General features: G+C 46.1%; 1 protein-coding gene and 1 pseudogene across 1 annotated transcript; both read right to left on the bottom strand.

Moving 5' to 3' along the window:
- Nucleotides 1-4918: 4918 nt before the first annotated feature.
- Nucleotides 4919-6507, bottom strand: LOC123143684 (uncharacterized). The gene has a single exon (XM_044562637.1). It carries the CDS (start codon nucleotides 6387-6389, stop codon nucleotides 5163-5165), a length of 1227 nt encoding a protein of 408 aa, XP_044418572.1. The 5' UTR covers nucleotides 6390-6507; the 3' UTR covers nucleotides 4919-5162.
- A 1617-nt stretch (nucleotides 6508-8124) lies between these two features.
- On the bottom strand, nucleotides 8125-14199 carry LOC123143683 (IQ domain-containing protein IQM3-like; annotated as a pseudogene).
- Nucleotides 14200-21486: the final 7287 nt, after the last annotated feature.

Here is a 21486-nt window from a genome sequence, read left to right as displayed (position 1 = left end):
ATTTGGAAAGCTAAACTACCACTCAAGATCAAAAAATTTATGTGGCAACTCTCGCAAGACGCGGTGCTTACTAGGTAGGTGATGCACCACAGGAAATGGCCTGGGAACCTGTGTGTTCTTTCTGTAATGAGATAGAAACTTCTCAGCATCTGTTCTTTACCTGTCCAGTCGCCAGGGTGGTGTGGCGATCTATTGGGGTGGTTCTTGGTACTGATAAGTGTCCTGATAACTACTGGCAATTCTTTGCTTGGTGCTATTCCTTTCTTCCAGGAGGGGAAAAATTCTATACGGTTGGACTTGCAGCCACTTGCTGGGCAATCTGGCTCGCTCGCAATAAGGCTACTTTTGAGAAAAAAGCAGATTAAATCTCCTTCTGAATTCTCTATGTGCTCTTTTCTTATGTATTGGACATGGCTGCGGAAAGGAGACGACACCGACAAGCTACGCTCAGGTGCCGAGATGATCAGGACCAGCACGATGCAGCTGATGAGGCTTTGCGGGGCTGCCACCCAGCCGATTGGTGGAGCTTGAGAGAGTTGTGGTCTCGTGCTGCTGTGGAAGTGGAAGCAGAAGGCGTGCTGCTGGGATGGCTGTCATCCTCGTAGTAGTCTACTTTTGGGTTTATGGTCTTTTGATCCTTTCAATCATCAACGCCCTTTTCTACTAAAACTGCTATTCGTGATACCGGTCAAATCGACGCGTTGGCCTGTAATCCTTTCTGAGTATGTTTGAGCTTGGTGCTCTAGAATTGTATGTGTTACCAGGTTTTCGCCCCACAGCGTTCGGGTCGACGGCGACCGAATGGCAGTGGGTTTCCTGGTAATGCTTGAACTCGCTTTACCTCTTTCCCTCCTCCTGACTGTATTCGGAACTGGTTGTATTTCCGTTGTTTGCAATGGAAAGGGGTAATGCCCGGTTCAAAAAAAAGTTAGAACAGGACAATGACTTCCAAGAGGGCTCAACTGTGCCCAAAGAGCTCCAACTGACAGATGCAGCTATACACCATTGTAACTACAGAAGCCATTACTCGCAAAAAAAAACCAGCAATAAAAAAAACTACAGAAGCCATCACCGAACTACGTACGGCCTGAGGAGGAAGACGACCGCGCGGGAGGGGGCTCGTTGGCGCCGGCGACCCATTTTTCTTCAAAATTCTGCACAAGATCTTGTAAATTCAAAATTCTGCAAAAGATCTTGTAAATCATGCATTTTTTTTCTAGTCCACGCAAAATCTTGATCTTGCATTCTAAACATGCATGATGGTTCCGTGGGGTAGTCAAATGACTCAAATTGCTTCAAGGTGACGCAACACATTTAAGACATGCATATCATGTGCGATTATCTACCTATTTTGTCTATATTTTACCAGGCCGTATTATCATATTTAACCTTTGAAATTTATCTTTTAAGTTTTTCTCAGGTTCTCTTCCGCAAATACAGTTTATGGTTGCGAACTGAACCATATGCGCACAATGTTTCCATGGAATGGAAGTCTTGCTATTTCTAAATACATTTACGTATTTCAATAGTTTCAATCACATAGTCTGTTGCATTTTATTCAAAGTAGATGAATGTTTTTTGATGCACCTTTTAATCACACCCACAAAAAAACATTAAATGATTTCAAAGCAAAAAGGTCGAGAGATGTAAGGTTCATAGAAGATACAAAAGAAAAAAAAAACAGTGAGGTCAAATCTTAAGAATCCCTCCAAATTTATATGGATTGAGCCACTCCATGGGCATGTTACAGAATACCTACGACTCATGGATTTTGAGTCGCTCGACTAGTCACGACTAGTCGACGACTAGTCTATGAGTCGCAAAAATATGGTCGACTCGTGTCGACTCGCGAGTCTGAGTCGCGACTAGTCACAACGCAGGCTCGACTTCTTCCGAGTCGCTGCCCCAGAGCGACTCGCATGAGCCGCGACTCGAAAACCATGCTACGACTGCATCTGTAGGGAGAGCGATTCATATCGATTGAAAATCATTCAATCCAAGCCACAAAAGCTAGGTCATAAACAAGCCGAGCAGAACATAACGTTGCTGCAGCCATAGTGAGCTCCGTAATCACAGAACATACTAGGTCACGGCCAGTGTATGCCCCTTACATTCTAGTGCTAAACAGAGTCGCATTGCTTACAGGATGTTGTGCTTAAATACGCTTAACACGAACATAGCAAAATACATGATGGCTAAATTCTGATAATTAATACCAAGGCTCCAGTAGTAAATCCGGCTTGGTTGCGCACACCAGCTTAAGCATCCTCCGTCTCTACTCAATGGCACCAGATGCGTGGTCCAAAGAAGTGACCCCCAAAATCAAGTAGCTCACCCCTGCAGTTATAGGGCCTGTTTGGTTCACTGGCTATCCCTTAGTGGGACAGGGATAGCCAGATTTTTCAGGGATACCACTCGTTTGGTTAGATGGCGAAGATGGCTGGGATAGCCAGATGCCTTAGAATATTCCACTGAAAACTGGTTGATGAGAGCCGCAAGATTTTGGCGGATGGTGGCAACCACCCTCGCGCGTAGCCTCTTGTGCCCACGAAACGTAATCATTTCCTTCTCTGAACCCTCGAACAGAACATCTCCTCGCCGTGCTGCTTTTGCATGAGTGGTGATGGCCGCCGGCCAAATCTCCTCCGCTGCGGGTAGCTGGTGCCTCCTTGCATTGACATCCCATCCAGTCCTCAAGGTGCCGCTATCATCGGTTGCATATTCTGGAGTTTGTTGTGTCAGTATACTAGATCTCGATGTGTTCATGTGTTGGATCTTCACCCTACAAGCAAATGTTCTGGTATGCGTGTACTTTCACGCATGCGAGTAGCTTGGCGTATAAAAGGATGCATCCGTCTTTCTTCGGCAAATATGTGCATACATACGTGACATAATTGATGCACGCTTGTGTATATAGATTTACTATCTTGACACATACATATTCGTCTAATTTATACACGATAATATTGTTTGACAACCCATGTGTCAATGCGAGATAACTTTTTTGCTGGGAATACAAGAATAAACTGAGTTAGAGAAACAATAATTTTGTATGCGAAGAGGTAATCTCACCAACTCATAGAAAAAGGCTTGTAAAATCAAAAATTTATCCATGAAACCAAACAAAAAAACATGGCTATCCGTCTACCTCTCATCCTTACAGCCAAACAAGCAAAATTGGTTATCCCCAACCACGTGGTTAGGGCTATCCTCAGCCAATCCCTCGCCGCCCTCAAACCAAACGCCACCATACTTAGTCAGAAAACCGACATGCATGTAAAAAATCTTCGCTTATGTGTTTTTTTTAGAAGGCCCTGTGTGCGGGAAGTATGGGTGACTTCGCATGATAAGAGGATATAAGCTGCTAATTCATGATTGGAAGAGTCACAAAGCCGCCTTATAATAGGTTTCCGAGCAATACACACAGAAATTAAGTCTTATATGCAAAATTGAAAAGTATAGTACTACCTTTGTTTTTAAATGTAAGACGTTTTGGAAGTTTAAATTGAACTGCCAAAACATCTTATATTTAGGAACAGAGGGTGTACAACTTAAGAGTAAAAGGCACATGAGCTGCCCATCATGCTTCAGGAGAGTCTCGAGAAGATATAATTCCAGTTTTGAAGCAACAAACACATTAATTAGTAGAAACATAATATCTGAATGGGAAATAAAAGCTTCGGGCCCTCAAACATTAACTCTGATGCACAGGTTATGCAACATTCTTCTTTGGAATGTCATTGGTTCCATGAATTATGTATATAGAATACCAAGACCTAAACATGTAGCGTAAGCCCAAGACATTTCACCCGTATAAATTTCCAAAGATCTTTATTATACATAGCAAAAGAAAAAACAAGAACCCGCAGGAAAAGAGTTTTGTGTACAGATGAGCCCTCTAATTAGAATAGTGGAGGCTCCACTGCCGCACAAAGTGCAGAAGACATATCACTCACTACCGGTGATGCTACTAGGTAGGACTCTGATTGTTGCTTGGCGCTGCCCAATGTAATTGTTCATGGGCAAGCAAAACCATCTTATCCTCATCTATGAAAAGACGCCTATTGTGTTTTTTTACATACATTAAATCACATATGTAGCAAACTTTCGACACACAAATAATCTAAGCAGCATGATATTGAGCAAGTCCGATATACCCAAGAAGATTGAGACTGCCTCCAATGAACTAGGTTTTTCTACAACATGGTTAAATACTACTCCCTCCATTTCTAATTATAAAATGTTTCAGATATTGCAATATGGACTACATACGGGTTAAAATGAGTGAATATACACACTAAAACGCGTCTAGATGCATACAAATCTGAGAAAATAGAGAAAAGCTAAAACATCTTATATTTAGGAACGGGGGGAGTATTTGATAATTTCGTAAGAGGTTTTTCTTTCTTTCAAGAACGTAACTTCTTAGAGGTTGCAATCAAGCATGAGATTAACTTGAATAGTTCAGCTGAGTCACTGAGACCAGCACCGTCAGAGCCAGCTTGGTCAAACAGTTGCACCAGAGAAACTCAAACGCAAGGACCAAAATTATCTGGCTTACGTCACAGGACCAGGACAGGAAAATCAAGCCAACTTGAGAGTGGGTTTAAACTCAACCTGAGTGAATTTGCCAAGCTGATGGGTATTGGTTGTGGGATAAAGACGTGAGTGAAACCTGCATGTCTTACCATATAATTTCACTGTGAATTTATGTTGTCTCCTTTCCACTCTTGTTCTTCAGAGATGTTAGCTAAAACTGTGCACACTACGAATCTAGGTTATCATAGATTAGTTGGATATTTCACAACAGTAGATGGATAAATGCATTCCTGAAATTGTTTTGATCTTTATTTCCAGAGTCACATGGCAATGCTGATCAATAAGGAAGAAACCATGCAATCTTTCCTGGTTTGACAAGTTCTTTCCGGTAGCATGAACCATTAACTTTCTACATTATAAAGACAACAAAGCACCATAATTCTTAAATACAAACAGCATAAGCTTGTTGCGAGATCTTATGGGTTTCACCTCTAGCCTACCCCAACTTGTTTGGGACTAAAGGCTTTTTGTTGTTGTTGTTGTTGTAAACAGCATAAGCTTGCCAGGAGAGAATCCCCAACAGTATAAGCACTACTGTGACAACAGGCTTACCTCTTTGTAGTTCATAGACTCGGTTTCGACAATGATGGTGGGAAGCCAAAGTAGGAGTGAACTAGATTGGGAGGATAATAGTGTTTTGCCCTACAGACCTTCTTAAGTTCTGAGGTCTTGACATCCAGAGAAAACAAATCAAACTCGTTATCCTCGGGCAACAACCCATGTGCATTATCATCCCACTGAGCTATTCGAATACATCGAAGGAATAAGAATCTCTCAGTTGCACCCACAGCGAAATAGTGACATTGAGGAGGCAATGCTATAACATTTTTCAGCTGCCACTCTTTGGGAGATTCGCCGTTGTTTTGTTGAGTGGTATGATAGAGATGAAACGTGGCATAGCTGTAACTACCGACAAGAGTAAACATCTCAAGGGCCCCTTCTGTACCATCAACAATAGTAGACATGCATACACTCTGTCCAGGCTGGTTTATAAGCTGCACATGGTAGCCGGTGAGAATGTTGACAATGGAGAACTCCATTAAGCGCGTGTCCAGCATGAGCAACTTGTCCTTCCAAAGAGCCGGCCAATAGAAGCAGCCACGCACGTAGTTGAAATGGGACAAGCCATTACAAGGGGGCTCAACTATGCCCAAAGAGCTCCAGCTGGGAGATGCAGCAATACACCATTGTCCGGTGATGGAAGAGAAGACAAACATGACCAACTTGCTTTTGTAGCGTGGCGTGCAGATGACCCTGAACGAGGTCTCCTCCTCCTCCTCGCCAATGGGAACCAGCATAGGCGCAAATTCGACAAGGCGCTCCTGCTGGACGGTCATTTCCTCGGGTATGGGCGGGAGCAGCACGTATCTCCGTGACAAGGGATCGCACACCGCGAGGTTTGTGAAGACCGGGTCGATGTCAAACCGGCAGCTGCACTCGAGGAGGATGCGGCGGTCGCGCACGTCGCGGAGGTACCAGGGGGTGAGCCAAGCCTTGTCGGGCTTGGGGACGAAGGAGTAGGAGAAATCTGCGGCGTCGGCGAGGGCACGGGCGAGCGGGGCGGAGGGATGATGTTCCTCGGCTGGATGGAATCCACCTTTGTCGATGGCTAATCCCAGGAGTGGCGGCGGGTGGAGAGCGCGGAAGCGGCGGAGGAAGGAGCGCTCGGCGATGATGCGGCGGAAACGGGGGCTCGCGGTTGAGGCGCGGGCGAGCCCGGCCGGGGTGGGCAGGCGAAGGAAGATCTCCTCCAGGATCTCGTCGAAGAGATGCGGCGCCGTCGGGGCCATGGTCGGGCGCCGGCGGCCGATCGGGCGCCGGCGGCCGATCGACCGCCGGGGGAGGTGGAGAGGAAGGGGATTAGGGTTAGCGGAAGGCGTTGTGCGAAGTGAGCGAGCGGGCAGAGCAGAGCAGAGGATATTGTACTAAGATAAGAAAATGGTTCCCGTCAAAAAAAAAAAGATAAGAAAATGGTTTGAATGGTTTGGATGATTTCAATGTGAGGCGGCTTATTTCAAGAATGTAAGCGAGAACAATGTGGAAAGAAAACATCATTTGCGGAAAGGGAGATGATAGGTTGGGTCGGGCGCCGCGTACCCGCTCGATACAGCTGTGGGCAACCGTTTGATTTGCCCCGCAGTGTATTCTTTCTTCCTTCGTTCGCTCACGCGCCACCACACCAACGCATGCCAGACTCGTGCCCCCATAGACGATCCCAGCGTTGCGCCGTGGTGACTACACGCTCCCCGCACTCAATTCCATCCAAAAAACGAGTCACACCTGCAGCTCCCTAGCTCTACGGTTGTAGCATCCACCCCCCTTGGCCCATGCTAGATCTCATCACCGGGATTCACAACAATCCACCACCGGCATCTCGTTGTCGTGAAGAATGGATGTAGCAAAAATAGTCGACAGTAGTAGCAAAAATCCACATGGTTGCAGTAGAAACTGGGCGTCTCCGACCATGGCCGGGAGTGGGGGATGGTTCCAGCAAAACTCAAACAGCCCGTTGTAGCAAAACTGGGCGCTGTTTCCGGCAATACTCAAATACAGTGGTAGCCAAAATGTGTTGGTTCCAACAAGAACATAGATGGTGGCAGCGAGAATGGATACTAGTTCCAGCAAAAAAAACAATGGTAGCAAAAGTTTGGTTGTTTTCAGCAACAACAAAATCCATGCCCGGGGGAGTGGTCTCCTATCACAACACCGCCTGCCATGACTTGATGGCAAGCCCCCCTCTCTCTACTTGCAGCAAAAAAGCACCGGCATAGCATTCGTGATGTTGGTTGCACCTCCGATGAACGCCGGTCACAACACTCACTTTTCTAGATCCAGCAAAAAAATGTGCCGGCCATAACAATTGGTGTTGCTGGTTGCAGCTCTGCCTCATATTGATCACAACTTCATCATAGCCGGTAGCAGCAAAAAAAGTGTTGTGCGTCGCCGACCATGGACGCAACTTCTTCGGCCATGCCCGTTGCAGCTCTGGTCATCATGAAATAGTAGCAGATGCAGTTGAGAGAGAGAGAGGAAATTGAGGGGAGGACGCTGGCTCTGGGGTTGGTGGGGGTGCTTGCCGGAGAAGATGGGGGGGGGGGGGGGGGTCGCCGGAGGAGATCGCTGGGTAGGACTTCCATGGCAGCCTGTAGGAGGGGGGAAAAGAAAAAAGACGCAATAAAGGGAAGGAGTGGGATGCGGGAGATGGGGAAAGAGATAACGTGGCAGGCCCCGCCACCCCCACGTGCCGCGACTTGAGTCATTATAGCTAGCGCGCGTGGAAGCGACCGGCCAAAGCTTCGGCCGGCCGGTCGGCGCGAAACATTTCCCTTTGCAGAAATCCAATTTGACTCTAGGGAGCATATGCTCCTACGGGCCCAAAATGTATTTTGCAAATGTTTAAAAAATAAAGAATACTGAGTACTCTCTCTGCAAATAAATATAAGAGCATTTAGATCACTAAAGTATATTTCTTTAGTGATCTAAACACTCTTATAGATCACTAAAGCAGTGATCTAAATGCTTTTATAGTACTCTCTCTGAAAAAAATTATGCTTTCTGCAATAGTGACAAGCACAATCAAGCATTGTTAAATCAATTCAACCAAACTGGAACTCACACAATCCTCACCGGATCATCTGAGCTACAATGGATTCACGAAACATAGGAAAAGCAGCAAGCACAAACTTAGTGTCTGACCTTGCAGCACCCACCAAATGTGAAGAAGCAGAACTACGCAACTACTGCCTAGTATCAAGTTCTTAACTTGGCTGGGGCAAGGATTTCTGAACTGGCACAAGCGGCGACATTTGCAAGGTGGGCAAGAGGCATGCCAGTGCCCCCCACGAGGCCGGAGGAGTCGATGCCCTTGGTGAGAGTTGTAGACTGTTGTACCATCTCCAGCGCTTGTATTCTGAGCTCCATTGGATAGTCCTTCACACAACCAATTCTTGGACCATTCCCAGTGCTCCATTTCAGGGACAGCCTGTGGCCGAGCTGATAGGATTTTGCCTTGCTCATGGAATTCACCCTCTCAAGAATTGCCTCCTGTGAGACGCTGACATCTCTAGGGCTTTGCAGGCCACCTGATAAGGTTCTTTGGTAGGTTGCTCTTGCTTGCTCTGCGCGGACATTATTGCCCTCGTCAGCTTCAGTCTGTGAAGATGACCCAGATGCCTTGTTGGAAGGAAGAATCAATTGTGAAGGATTGGATGATATGCTAGCAGCAGTAGGGTTCTGTTTGGTATTGTGTACTGGATCTTCATAGCAGTCTTCCTTGGTGAATGAGCACACCTGTATATGCAAAAATAAGTTCATGAAGTGAACCGTGTTACATTTGTTAACATAGGAGTGTGTTTACTGTTTAGATTTCGCTGATCTAAAAATATTATACCTCAACTTCTTTCAGATCAACTCCATTCTCTTCTAAAAAGCTCAGGAAGTTGCTAAGGTTTTCCGCACTCGGTTTGTAATGTCCACTATAGGCCCAGATGGACTGAAATCAGGACAGATCGTCAGAGAATCAAATTAGCATAGTGCATTCAATGAGAAAGCACAATAACAGAATTATGAGTATGAAACGACTAGTAAATCTTTTGGAACATGGATGCGATATTAAGTAACAATTCACCGAGTGTAAAATCATTGTGTAAGCAGCACCACTTGCTACGATGGGTGCCTCTCGACAATACCTTGATAACTCCATTTTCTGCAATAAACCTTCCAGCAGCTATGGTAGCACCTCCTGCTAAAAAGCTGGAGTGCTGGAATACACCTCTCTCTTTCTGAATATAGAAATAAGCATAAAATTAAACACTTATAGCGAAGTTAAACTTCCAAAAGATGATATAACATTGCTCGGTAGCAATAGTCAAACTACCTTCCCAGCATAAAGCTTCTTTGCTGTGCTCATAACAAAAATCCATTTCGTCCCTTTAGGGCCCTGGCTTGTATCAAGTGGTTCTCCAGACATCTTATGGGTAATCTTTCCCTCTGTAATGATGTATTCATAGTACTCACGCTCTTGCTGCAAAACATCAGACAACTGTTAGAACCATCTGGTAGGCTTAGCTGCTACAAAATACATAGTTCATGCAGAACAATCTTCTTCTAAACTTTCATGTGGCAACTTTTTAGCAACTAATTTGAACATGTTTCAAGACTTGTGGAACTTTTGGCAGTAAAATATATCTTTGATAACTCTGTCCAAAAACTGAAGGCGTGCACCTACGTTTTCGAAGCTTAACTTCGATCAACCAGTTTCCCGACTATATGTGGATTATCTCAATGTAAATTGTTACTATTGAAAGGAGCCTTTCTATGAATCCAACGATATCAATTTTGTATCAAGTAATCCAAATATGATTGAACAGATTGTTGATCAAAGATAAATTTGAGAAGAGTGTGTGTGCCTTAAAATTCCGGAGGGAATATTGAGTGTTGCGGATATATCTCAGTTTGCAGATCAGACTGGTATTTCGAGGGGTGAGCTTTGGTTTGAGGTCAAGGGATATGACTTTGCTCCATTTTTTATGCAGATCCACCTTTTTTTTTTGAGAAGGAGGTTTAACCCCCGGCCTCTGCATTATTAATGACGCGGATCCACATGATGACAGCGGCACAAGAATAATAAGAAGAACACCGATGAGGGGGTGAGCGCAACTGGAAGTGTGCAAAGGGGTATTCTTCTACAAATGCCTCCACCTCGGCCAGCTCGTCAGCATGCCGCCACAGTACTGTGGTAACACTCCAGGTGTGAGTACTGCAGGCGGCAGCGCTTGCCGCCTGCACCGGAGCCTCTGGTGCAGTTGACATCACTACTTCTCCTCCTCGACTGCAACACATGTGTCGAGAGGAGCCCCGTTGCCGCAAATCTGACTTACACCCATGCAAATATGTTGGGCCGCAAATCTAAGGAAGAGCTCAAATCTGACTTACCCTCAGCTGAGCTTGTTCATCTTTGTGGTTCAGAGTCTCTACCCATGTTGGTGGGTGGAGACTTCTACATTATCAGGTAGCAGAGCGAAAAGAATAATGATAATTTTAATGTGATTGTTTTTAATGCCATTACTGAGAGCTTGGACTTGAAGGGCCGGCCTGGCGCAGTGGTAGTCTCTCCATTTGCAGCCTAAAGGTCCTGGGGTTCGAACTAGACTCCTTGCAGAATTATTACGCAAGGGTAAGGCTGCCTAGAAATTCCCTTCCAAAACCCCACCTTGTGTGGGAGCTTTCAGCACTGGGTACCCGTTTTTATTCTTGAAACAGGCTTTCGCCCCCTTTATATTATAAAGCCAACCGGCCACACGATACAAGGTATTGAGGAAATCCTCATAAGCTGATCGAAAGAAAATACGACAAAACTAGTAGAGAGCAATAACAGAGCACAGTGGGGTATACTACTAAACGCTCCCAAACGAGCAGCCAAGGCGAAGCACAAGAGGCCTGTCATCGCGCCCGAGGAGCACCCTCACTCATCTGCGACATCCTCAAGAGGATCACAACGTAAAGCGCCACCGCCACCGTGTCAGCCAAGGCAAACCAAGGTTTTCACCCTGAGTGACGATAAGGAAAGGTGGGGAGACCAAGGCGGTGCAGCCAAGAGGAACGCAACACCCACATGCATTTCCACCGCCGGCTCCGAGACGCAAATCTTTAGCTCAACCCCACCTCCCACCGCGCCGCGTGAGCAAGCCACAAGCCCCTCCATGACAGAACAAGGAGCACCATATCCAGATCAAGGCTTGGCCGTCACCGACGGAGACAGCTTCGTCAGGAACACCCACCACAACGCGCCACGCCACCCACAAGGCCGAGGCACACCGCCAACATCAGCCACCATGCTGCCTGCCGAGGAACCAATCCATGTAGTTCGCCATCTAGGGCCGTCGCCCCAAGACCGCCGCTGTTCCACGTCTAGAGCCACCAACCACCGCGGGAGAGGAAGATAAGTAAACTCCTTCCCATCCTAGACAACTCCTCACTTCGTGTCCACTGACAGCAGCGGACCCCACCCCGTTGGCCGCTGACCGCCAATTGTCGTGGCAATCATCGAGATCCAAATCAGGCCCTGCCAGGAGGGCCCAATATGAATTGGGGAACACCACACCACCACCCCAACCCTGCCTTGCTTGGGCAAAAGGGTGAGCCCCTGGTGGCAACATCCGTCACATGGAGGGAGGAGACTGCGGCCCTTGTGGCGGCTAATCTGCATCCTGGAAATAGCCGGATCCCAAGGAACATCCAGCCCGTTGGCGCCGGCCCACTCGGGCCCGATTAGGGTTGGAGACGAGGCCGCATCTCGGACCGATGAAGCTAAAGCAGGTCGAGGAGGAGAGCGTCGTGCCGCAAGGACCAACGCCACCGCCGGCTAAGCCAGCAACCATCCCCGCCTGCCTACATCCACCATCCACCGCCACCGGCCTGGATATCTACCATGTAGGACATGGCCGCGCCGAGGCACGTCACCGCAGAAGATCCACACCACCACCAGCAAAGCCCCGCGCCTCCGCCGCCGGAGACCTCGCCGGCCCAGCGCCCCCGCAAGGACGAGCCGCCCCGCGTCGCCCAAGTACCATGCGGGAGAGGGGGAAACGCCCTGCGGCCGCCAGGCCCGCAAAGCCGCAGAGGCTTCACCCGGCAGCGCCCTTCAGCGACAACGAGGTGAGGAACCTAGGGGCGGCGGCGGTGCAAACCCTCCCGTGGCGCACGTGGGAGTCGGCACCCTTTTTATTGAGCTTGGACTTGGAGGGAGTTGGCTCTCTTGGGAAGGCATTTACCAGGGCCAAAGACTTACCAACTCCAACATATGAGAAGCTTAATCGTGTGTTGATTAGTGTCGAGTGGGAGCAAATTTTTCCTCTGGACATGGTTCGGTTTGTGCATTGAATAGAGGGTATGCATTCCCCTAAATTTGCAAAATGAAGATAAAATTTGGTAGTCACATATTCACCCCCCCCCCCCCCCCCCGCCCCCCCTAATCATCTTCGATCCTTTCACGAATGGGCCTAGATTTGACACCCATCAGAACATAATCCATGTTTTCACTATGAGCAACACATATTCTAGAAAGTGAACATGAGAAGCACAAAGTTAGTAGTACTTCTTAATCGTATTTGAGGCTTGCTGAAGAAACTTGAGCGTTGAATGAAGCAATCTGAAGTTCTAATACATCTCTCCTTTGAATATTTTAAGTAAGAACCATATGAATTCAAAATAAGAATATCATCCATTAAGCAAATGATCTTACTGGACCAAGATATCTTATGCATTGCTTCTTCAGCAGAGCCCTTGGACATTCCGGAAGATCTACATCTTTTCCCTCACCAATATCAAGCCTGAGTATGCAAAATAAAAGAGGCTAATTTATATGCAACATTCAATGGACTTATCTTGCCGAAAAACTGACAAATATCTACATATGATTGCATGATCTCATTCGAACAAGAAAAGTATCATATACACAATCACATTCATGTCGTTACCAGTAGAAGAACGGTTGGCCAGCCTGGGTCTGGCACCAGACATCATAGTAGAAATACAGGTTGTGCCCGCGTCTGTGTCTTGGATCAATCTACAAGACGACAGATGAATTTCAGAAAAAAAAAATGCAAATAGAAATCCAAGTCAACAGATCTGTCAGATCATCGAGAAGTTTCGACGACAACAAGACATGGAACTTTTTATGATCAGTGTTCACAGCTAACAAAAACTCCCAAGTCAACTGATTCTTTTCACACACGTACAGTCTTTTTTTACAGTTGAGAGCAAGTATCCAGCAAATGCAATAATACAAAAATAAGATTAAAAATAGCAATGGATGTGTACTCACAGCCTCGATCCAGTGCTGGAAAGCCAGCTTGAGAGCCTTAGCATCCCTGGATAAACCCTGACCCACCTGCATCAAGCTCAGGAACATGCATGTGTTAAAATAAAGGAGAATTCCAATCAAAATAATCGTTTTCTTGTGGTGGCGATTTATGCAGGGCAGCCAGACACCTTGGATGCATTGAGGCTGACGCGCCTCCAGCGCGAGGCAGCAGTCTCCGGCTCCGGGCCATCGTAGAAAGAAACGGTGTTGTGGTTAAGCCGCGCGAAGTCGAGCGCTTGCCACCTTGATGAACGAATCCAAAACAGAAAACAGGTTAATTTTCAGCAGCCGTAACCATCGACTCAAACCAAATCGGGCACTGCCGACACCAAAATCTCCGTTCATGGAAGCCAGCTCAGGAGAGGGCAACAACCAAGAAAAAGGGCAGCAGAAACCAAGAAATGAGGACCAGACCAAATGGAGGAAAAGAAGCAAAAGGGTTTGATTTTCTGTAGGATCTGGTTACCAAAGCTCCTCGACGACCACGGCGGAGTCGGCGAGGTTGCGCCTGGTTCGGTAGCTCCGGTACACCTTCTGCACCTTGGTCGCCGCGCCATTCGCATCGCTTCCAGACAGCAAGGAGAGCTTCGTGTGAGCCAGCTCCAGCACGGCAGAGTCCATGTGCTCCAGGTCGGTCGCCGGAGGAGGCATCGCCGTTTCCACCTCCATCTATCGAGGCAATGGTTAGTCTTGTCGAGGAGGAGTAAGAGGAGGAGGAGGAGGCAGGAATTTATGCCCCTGCACTGCAGTGTTTAACACGAGCGATAATTGGAGAATAATTTAAGGGCATGAATAGACACCTCAGAGTAACTGGACGCGAGTATTCTGTTCCCAGAATAATCTAATGCGTTGGTATTCTATTCCCAGAATAATTTGGTGTTCTGTTCTGGGAATAATACTAGTGGATGAAGGTGGCTTCTAGAAACATAAAGCGTAAACAAGCAATCACCTTGATCTGTACTCATCTCACGGTGTCCATAATACTACCTTCCATGCATACAGGATCCAGCTTTCTCTTCTTCTTCTTTTTTTAATTTTTTTTCACTAGTAGAAAAAGGGGCTTTTGGCCCGGTTTTTGAACCGGGACTAAAGGGTCGTTACTAATGCCTCTCCCCTTTAGTCCCGGTTCTTACACGAACCGGGACTAAAGCCCGCGGCCACGTGGAGCTCCACCTTTTATGTTTTTTTTTTAAATTTGAATTTTTTTTATTTTCAAATTTCTGAATTATTTTAACCTCTAATCTCTAATCATCACCCCTCATCACTGCTCAATTTATCCTCTGATCTCTAATCACCCCTCATCATTCCAAATCATCTAACTTTCCGAACGGTCACCCATCCTCCCACTCCCCTAGCCTGAGCACGCTTAACTTCCGGATTCTATTCTTTCTCGTTTCCAAGTTTGCACTTGTTGTTTTCCTGACAATAGTAAGATGTCAATCCTATTAACCCTCAGGAATTTTGCTTGAGCATGAAGTGACACATTTCACTGTTTGAGTTTGAAACTATTGTTTTAAAAAACAATAATTATTTAGTAACACTAATATTTCTTGAATAATTAGTTTGACCATTGTTTGACCAGATTTGACCAAAATTCAAAATAACTGAAATAATTATTTAGTAACACTAATATTCTAGTAGAATAATTAGTTTGACCATTGTTTGCCCACAGTTTGACCAGATTTGACCAAAATTCAAAATAACTGAAATAATTATTTAGTAACACTAATATTCTAGAATAATTAGTTTGACCATTGTTTGACCACAGTTTGTCCAGATTTGACCAAAATTCAAAATAACTGAAATAATTATTTAGTAACACTAATATTCTAGAATAATTAGTTTGACCACAGTTTGACCAAATTTGACCACATTTTTTCCAAAAAAATTGAAACTATATTTTTTTAAATTTGACAGAAAAAATTTGACCAAGTTTGAATTTTTTTTGATTTTTCCACTCTAGATCTTAAAAGCCCCGTAACTTTTTTCTGTTAGGTTTTTGAGGATTTTGAAAATGTTTAACGGGGATTCGGATGTAACTTTTCGAGTAGATGATTTTTCATATAAAAAACTTTTTCATTCGAGTTCGTATGCAAAAGTTATGCCCATTTTACAAATTCCAGAGAGATTTTGCAAATAAAGTCGAAATTCATATTTGTAAATTTTCCCAACAACTAGACCACATATCACATGGGAAACTTATTTTATTTTATTTTTTTGACATTTCCATCATTTTTTTTGTTTTTTTCTAAAACTGAAAAGGCGGTCCGGAGGGTGGGTAGAGTTTGAAAATGGGACCTTTAGTACCGGTTCGTGCCATGAACCGGTACTAATGCCTCAAAGCCCATTAGTACCGGACTAATGGGCATCGCACCCTTTAGTCCCGGTTCGTGGCACCAACCGGGACTAAAGGGCCCAGGTGAACCGGGACTAATGCCTTAGCCGCACGAACCGGGACGAATGCTCACATTAGTCCCGGTTCGTGACTGAACCGGGACTAATGTGAATACTGCCCTGTGACCAAAGCCCTGTTTTCTACTAGTGTTTGAGCCCCAGCATATTGGTTGTGCAGCACTAGGTTGAGCATCCTCCATCTTTGAGCGAGAAAAGTAAAATCACCTGATCCACATCAAGGAACTCATCTATGAAAATATGCCTATTGTGTTCTTTCCACACACATAAACCACAAGCCACACCACGAGAGTCGTAACTCATAAGGCCTTCCCACTAAAAAATCGGGTCAGCATGATATTGAGCAGACCCATATACCCAACACGATTGACATTGGCTCCAATGAACTAGTTTTTTCACCTTTTGTACAACATGGCTAAAATTACAATTGGCTGGAAAAATGTGAGTGAAAACTTGCTTGTCTTACCTAATTATTTTACTTTGTGTGTATGTTTGTCTAGTTTCTACTCTTGTTCTTCAAATGTGTTAGCTAAAATTACGAACTCTAGGCTATCATAGATTGGTTGGTACTCCAAAACAGTAGATATGGATAAAATGCATTTCCTGAAATAGTTCGATCTTTTATTGCGCAGGCACATGGCAATGCTGATCAATACAGAAACAAACCATGCAACCTTTCCTGATTTGACAAGTTCTCCCTGTAGCATGAACCGTTAACTTTTCACATTGCAAATTGGGACAGCAAAGCACCATAATTCATAAAAACAGAAGGGATAAGCTTGTCATTTACGACTTTACATGAGAGAGACACCAACAGTATAGCACTACTATGACAGCAGGCTTACCGCTTTGTAGTTCATAGACTTTGTTTCGACAATGATGGTGGGAAGCCAAAGTAGGAGTGAATTCGATTGGGACGATCAAAGTTTGCTAACCTAGAGACCTTCTTAAGTTCTGAAGTCTTGACATCCAGAGAGAGAAAAACAACGTTATCCTTGAGCGACTTCCGATGTGCGTTATCCTGAGCTACTTCATCACCTTGAAGGAATAAGAATCCCTCGGTTGCGCCCACAATTGAATAGAGATGTCGGCGAGGCAAGGCTATAACATTTTTCAGCTGCCACTCGTTGGAAGATTCGCCGCTGTTTTGTTGAGTGGTATGACAGAGATAAAACAAGGCATGGACGTTGTCACGGACGAGAGTAAGCATCTCAAGGGCTCCTGCTGTACCATCAACAATGGTAGAGCTACATACGTTCTCGCCGGGCTTATTTATAAGCTGCAAATGATAGCCGGTGAGAATGTTGACAGTGGAAAACTCCATTATGCGTGTGTCCAGCACGAGCAGCTTGTCCCTCCAAAGATTTTTCCAGTAGAAGCAGCCATGCAAGCAGTTGAAACGGGACAAATCCACTCCAAGGGGCCGGCTCAACTGTGCCCAAAGTGCTCCAGCTCGGAGAAGCAGCCACACACCATTGTCCGGTGACGCAAGAGAAGACAAAGGCGACCAGCTTGCTTTTGTAGCGCTTTGCGTGGATCACCTTGAACGAGGTCTCATCCTCATCCTCGCCGGTGGGAGCGAGCATTGTCCCGAATTCGACGAGGCTCTCTTGCTGGACGGTGGTTTCCTCAGGTATGGGTGGCAGCAGCACGTATGTCCGGTACAAGGGGTCGCACGCCGAAAGGTAGATTGCATTGGTTCCAGCTAGGGAGAAGCACGCGAGGAGGACGCGGCCGTCGCGGACGTCGCGGGGATGGAGACGAAGTGGATTAGGGTTAGCGGAAGGTGTTGCGCGAAGGGAGCGGGCTGGGAAAGCAAAGGAGATGGGAAAAGGTTTGAATGGTCTGGATACCATTTCAATGTATGACGGCTTATTTCAAGAACGTAAGCTAAAACAGTTTGTAGAGAAACAAAAAAAAACAATTTGTGAAAAAGAAACACCATTTGTGCCGATAATTCAATTTGGAGCCCAGGCTCATCCACACCCAGTGCACAATAAATCAAAATAAGTAGTAAAAAATTAAAAACAAATCTGTATTTTTGCATGCAAGATGCTTGAGTGGACAGGTACATGCAAAAATTCATGGAAAAATGACATTCGAGGAGCTCGCACAAAAAAAGAGACAAAATCGACTATATATGAACAGTGCATTTTTTTCAAACTTTTTCACAAGCCCGAAATTTGTCTTTTTAGCCACGAGCTCTTCGAATGTCCAAACTCCACTAAATTCCACATGGGCATCACACATTTAATCATCTTGCACAAAAAATACTTTTGAATTTGTTTACTATTTTACACAATTTTACTGCCCGCATCCAGGAGCATCTAGACCTGGGTGCAGAAACCCTGCGTCCCATTTGTTCCCATCTATTTACCTTGAATATTTTAACCATACCCACAAAAAATGAAGAACTTATTTGAAATGCACTATTTGTTTAATTTTTTCAAGAACATGTAAGAATTTTGCTTGCATGTCTTTTGTATTACGAAGAGGAGAACAGAGTTGATTGCATGTTACTCACTCTTTTTCTAAATATAAGTCTTTTTAGAGATGTCAATGCAGACTACATACAAATGTATATAGACATATTTTAAAGCGTAGATTTATTCATTTTGCGTGTATATAAGCTCTTATTGGAATCTCTGAAAAGAATTATATGTAGAAACGGAGGAATTACATGCCAGGCCACCACTATCGGCTACCCAACTTCACACAACGCACACCAGCTGCTACTCCATCTCGCGGAAATTTCTGCTATCCACACAAGCGGCTTTACAAAGCGCACACTCAGCTCTGGGCGAAGTGACGGCTTGTGCAGGCTGCGAGGAAGTGTTGTCCAAAAACTGCCTATTTCGCTCAAGACCAGATCGAAGCATAACGATAACAAGGGAGTTCAACTCCTTGCAGCCACTGGTCACCGGTCTTGAGGTTCATTCAACCCTAAGGAGTGAAGCGGTGCAACCTATAAGACAACAAAACGTGGTAGTGTGGACCGTGTGGTACCAAACCTCGTGAGCAAACGAGCAACCAAGCAACATGTGATTGGCATCGTCCTAGTCTTCGCAACATAGTTTGCAACAGGACGGATGCGGCACAGAGCGGCAAGCCAGTCAGTTCGTGGTTCAGAGGCGATTTTGAAGGTCAGCCAAACGAAGATCTTGATTTGCAAGGGTTCTCAGGAGTTTCACAATTCTCTAGCACCCGGGCGAACACCCTGCTGAAGAAGAAGGCCGCATAGTTTTCCCTCGACGAGTATGAGCCTCTCACGCTGAAAGCCTATAGGAAGATATATCCAGTGCGGGTGGTGAGTTGTTGGTTTTGCAGCAAGATCCATAGGTCAAGGTATTTCGTTTTTTGCGAGTAGGTCAAGGTATTTCCTGATCGTCGGGACAGAGCGCAGACCCCGCAGATGTCATTGACCCATGGCGAGTCCGGAGTGAATCCATCACTAGGTTTTTGTGAGCCGCCGACCTGACGAATTGGAGGGAACGCGCGAGGCGATGCTACGCCAATGTTTGTTGATAATAAGCCATATATTCCTAGACAACGGGTACATGTTACGACGAGACTTGGTAAAAAATATATTGCTTCGAAATTTTATGTTAGTACTATGAACAATATAATTGAAAGGCATGGCTTGTTGAACAGTACACACAAAGTCTCTTCAAATATTCCACAAGAACTTTGCCGAATTTTTTAGAACCAAGGTGAGGACACAAATGGATTTTATATATCAACAGGATGCAAGAGATGATTCATGAACTCAAGCGCACTAGGGAACCGGCTATCTTACTAAAACTCGATTTCGAAAAGGCGTACGATCGAGTCAATTGGGACTTCCTGCGCTAGGTCCTGCTAAGTCGTGGGTTCTCGGCCATGTGGGTCCACCGAGTGATGCAGTTGGTCTGGGGGGGGGGGGGGGGGGGGCAGACTGCCATCTCTGTCAATGGGCTTCGTCAGGGCGGCTTGATGTCCCTGATTCTGTTTAACTTTGTGGTGGACGCCCTTGCGGCGATATTGCGGAAAGCCACCACAGCTAGTCACATCAAGGGAGTGGTCGACCACCTGATCGCAGGGGGGGGGGGGGGGGGATCTCTCACCTGCAGTACGCAGAAGACACACTGCTGCTGTTTCAGCCTGACACACATAGCATCGTTACGGTCAAGGCGCTCTTACTAAGTTTTGAACTGATGTCAGGGCTAAAATTAACTTCCACAAGTGTGAAGTGCTATCTATGGGGGTAGATAGTGACGAGGGACGTCGCATCGCTGACCTTCTAAACTGTAAAGTGGGAAATTTCCCCTACACATACCTATTTCTGCCCCTTGCGCCGCGGAGGCTGACGATCGATGATTGGGCACCTCTTTGCGGCAAAGTGGGAGGGAGAGTGAGCCCCTGGCGAGGCAAGTTCATGTACTCTGTGGCATGACTGGTTCTGACCAATTCAAGCCTCTCCACGCTTCCCATGTTTGCCAAGGGCCTCTTCCTATTGGCGGAAGGGGTACACGCTAAAATGGATACTCCGAGGGCCCGTTTCTTTTGGGAAGGAACGGGTCTCAAGCGCAAATACCATATGGTCAAATGGGCTGCTGTTTGTAGGCCCAAGTTCTTGGGAGGACTTGGGATCAGACTCCAAAATATTGCTTTGATGTGCAAGTAGATCTGGAAGCTTTCGCAAGGGGCGACGGGTCTTTGGGCTGACATCCTAAGAACGAAGTATTTCCCAAATGAGAATTTCTTTGAAGGGGATGTGACGGGCTTCCCCTTCTGGAATGATCTTCATGCCATCAGACCAGCCTTCGCCCAAGGGGCCAAAGTCGCAGTCGGCAACGGTCGCTCCACCCGCTTCTGGCTCGACCTTTGGGTGGGCACCCGACCACTATGGGAGGAATACCAAGACCTGTATACGATTGCGGTGCACCCGAACCTTTTGGTGGCCGATGCCTTGGTATCAACCCCCCCCTGTTGTTTACTTTCACGGTGAACTAAACAACCAGGAGACAGCTAGGCTGGGGTCTATGCTGGATCTTGTTGACCTTGTTGCCTTGTCCAACGAGCCCGACAGGGTGTCGTGGTACCTAAACGCCTCCGGAAAGTTTTCCGTCAAGTCGTTATACTATAAACTGTGCCAAGGGACGGCACAAACGATGTTTAAAGGACTTTGGCAGGCTTGTATACTGCTGAAGATCAAAGTTTTTCTTTGGCAGATGTTTAACTTCCCACGTCTATAAACATTGCCAAACGGAATGGTCCGGCCTCGGGCCGTGCGCGTTATGTGGGAACCCTGAGAACGCGAACCACCTTTTCTTTTTATGCCCGCTCGCACGGTTTGCTTGGAGTGCAGTGCATGAGGCGGCTGGCGTCCAGTGGGACCCGCGCTCCTTCTCTGAACTAGCAGGTCTAGTCGATTCAGTTCAGGGTCAGGGCAAGAGAGTGATGTGGACTAGTGTTGGGGCACTGCTTTGGTCCTTATGGGTTACTCGTAACAAATTTACAATTGAAGGGATCTTCCCGTCGCACCCGGCTAACACTATATTCAAATGCTCTATCCTCCTGTAGCAGTGGAGTCTGTTGGCAAGGCGGAAGGACTCTGAGATGTTGAAGCAAGT

Source organism: Triticum aestivum, chromosome 6D (genome assembly GCF_018294505.1).
Source record: "Triticum aestivum cultivar Chinese Spring chromosome 6D, IWGSC CS RefSeq v2.1, whole genome shotgun sequence".
NCBI classification, from domain to species: domain Eukaryota; kingdom Viridiplantae; phylum Streptophyta; class Magnoliopsida; order Poales; family Poaceae; genus Triticum; species Triticum aestivum.
The sequence above is the reverse complement of the archived record's forward strand: the minus strand, read 5'-3'. Positions and strand labels throughout refer to the sequence as shown.

Coding starts and splice junctions, on each gene's coding strand:
- LOC123143684 (XM_044562637.1), bottom strand. CDS start 6,389: ATGGCCCCGACGGCGCCGCATCTCTTCGACGAGATCCTGGAGGAGATC.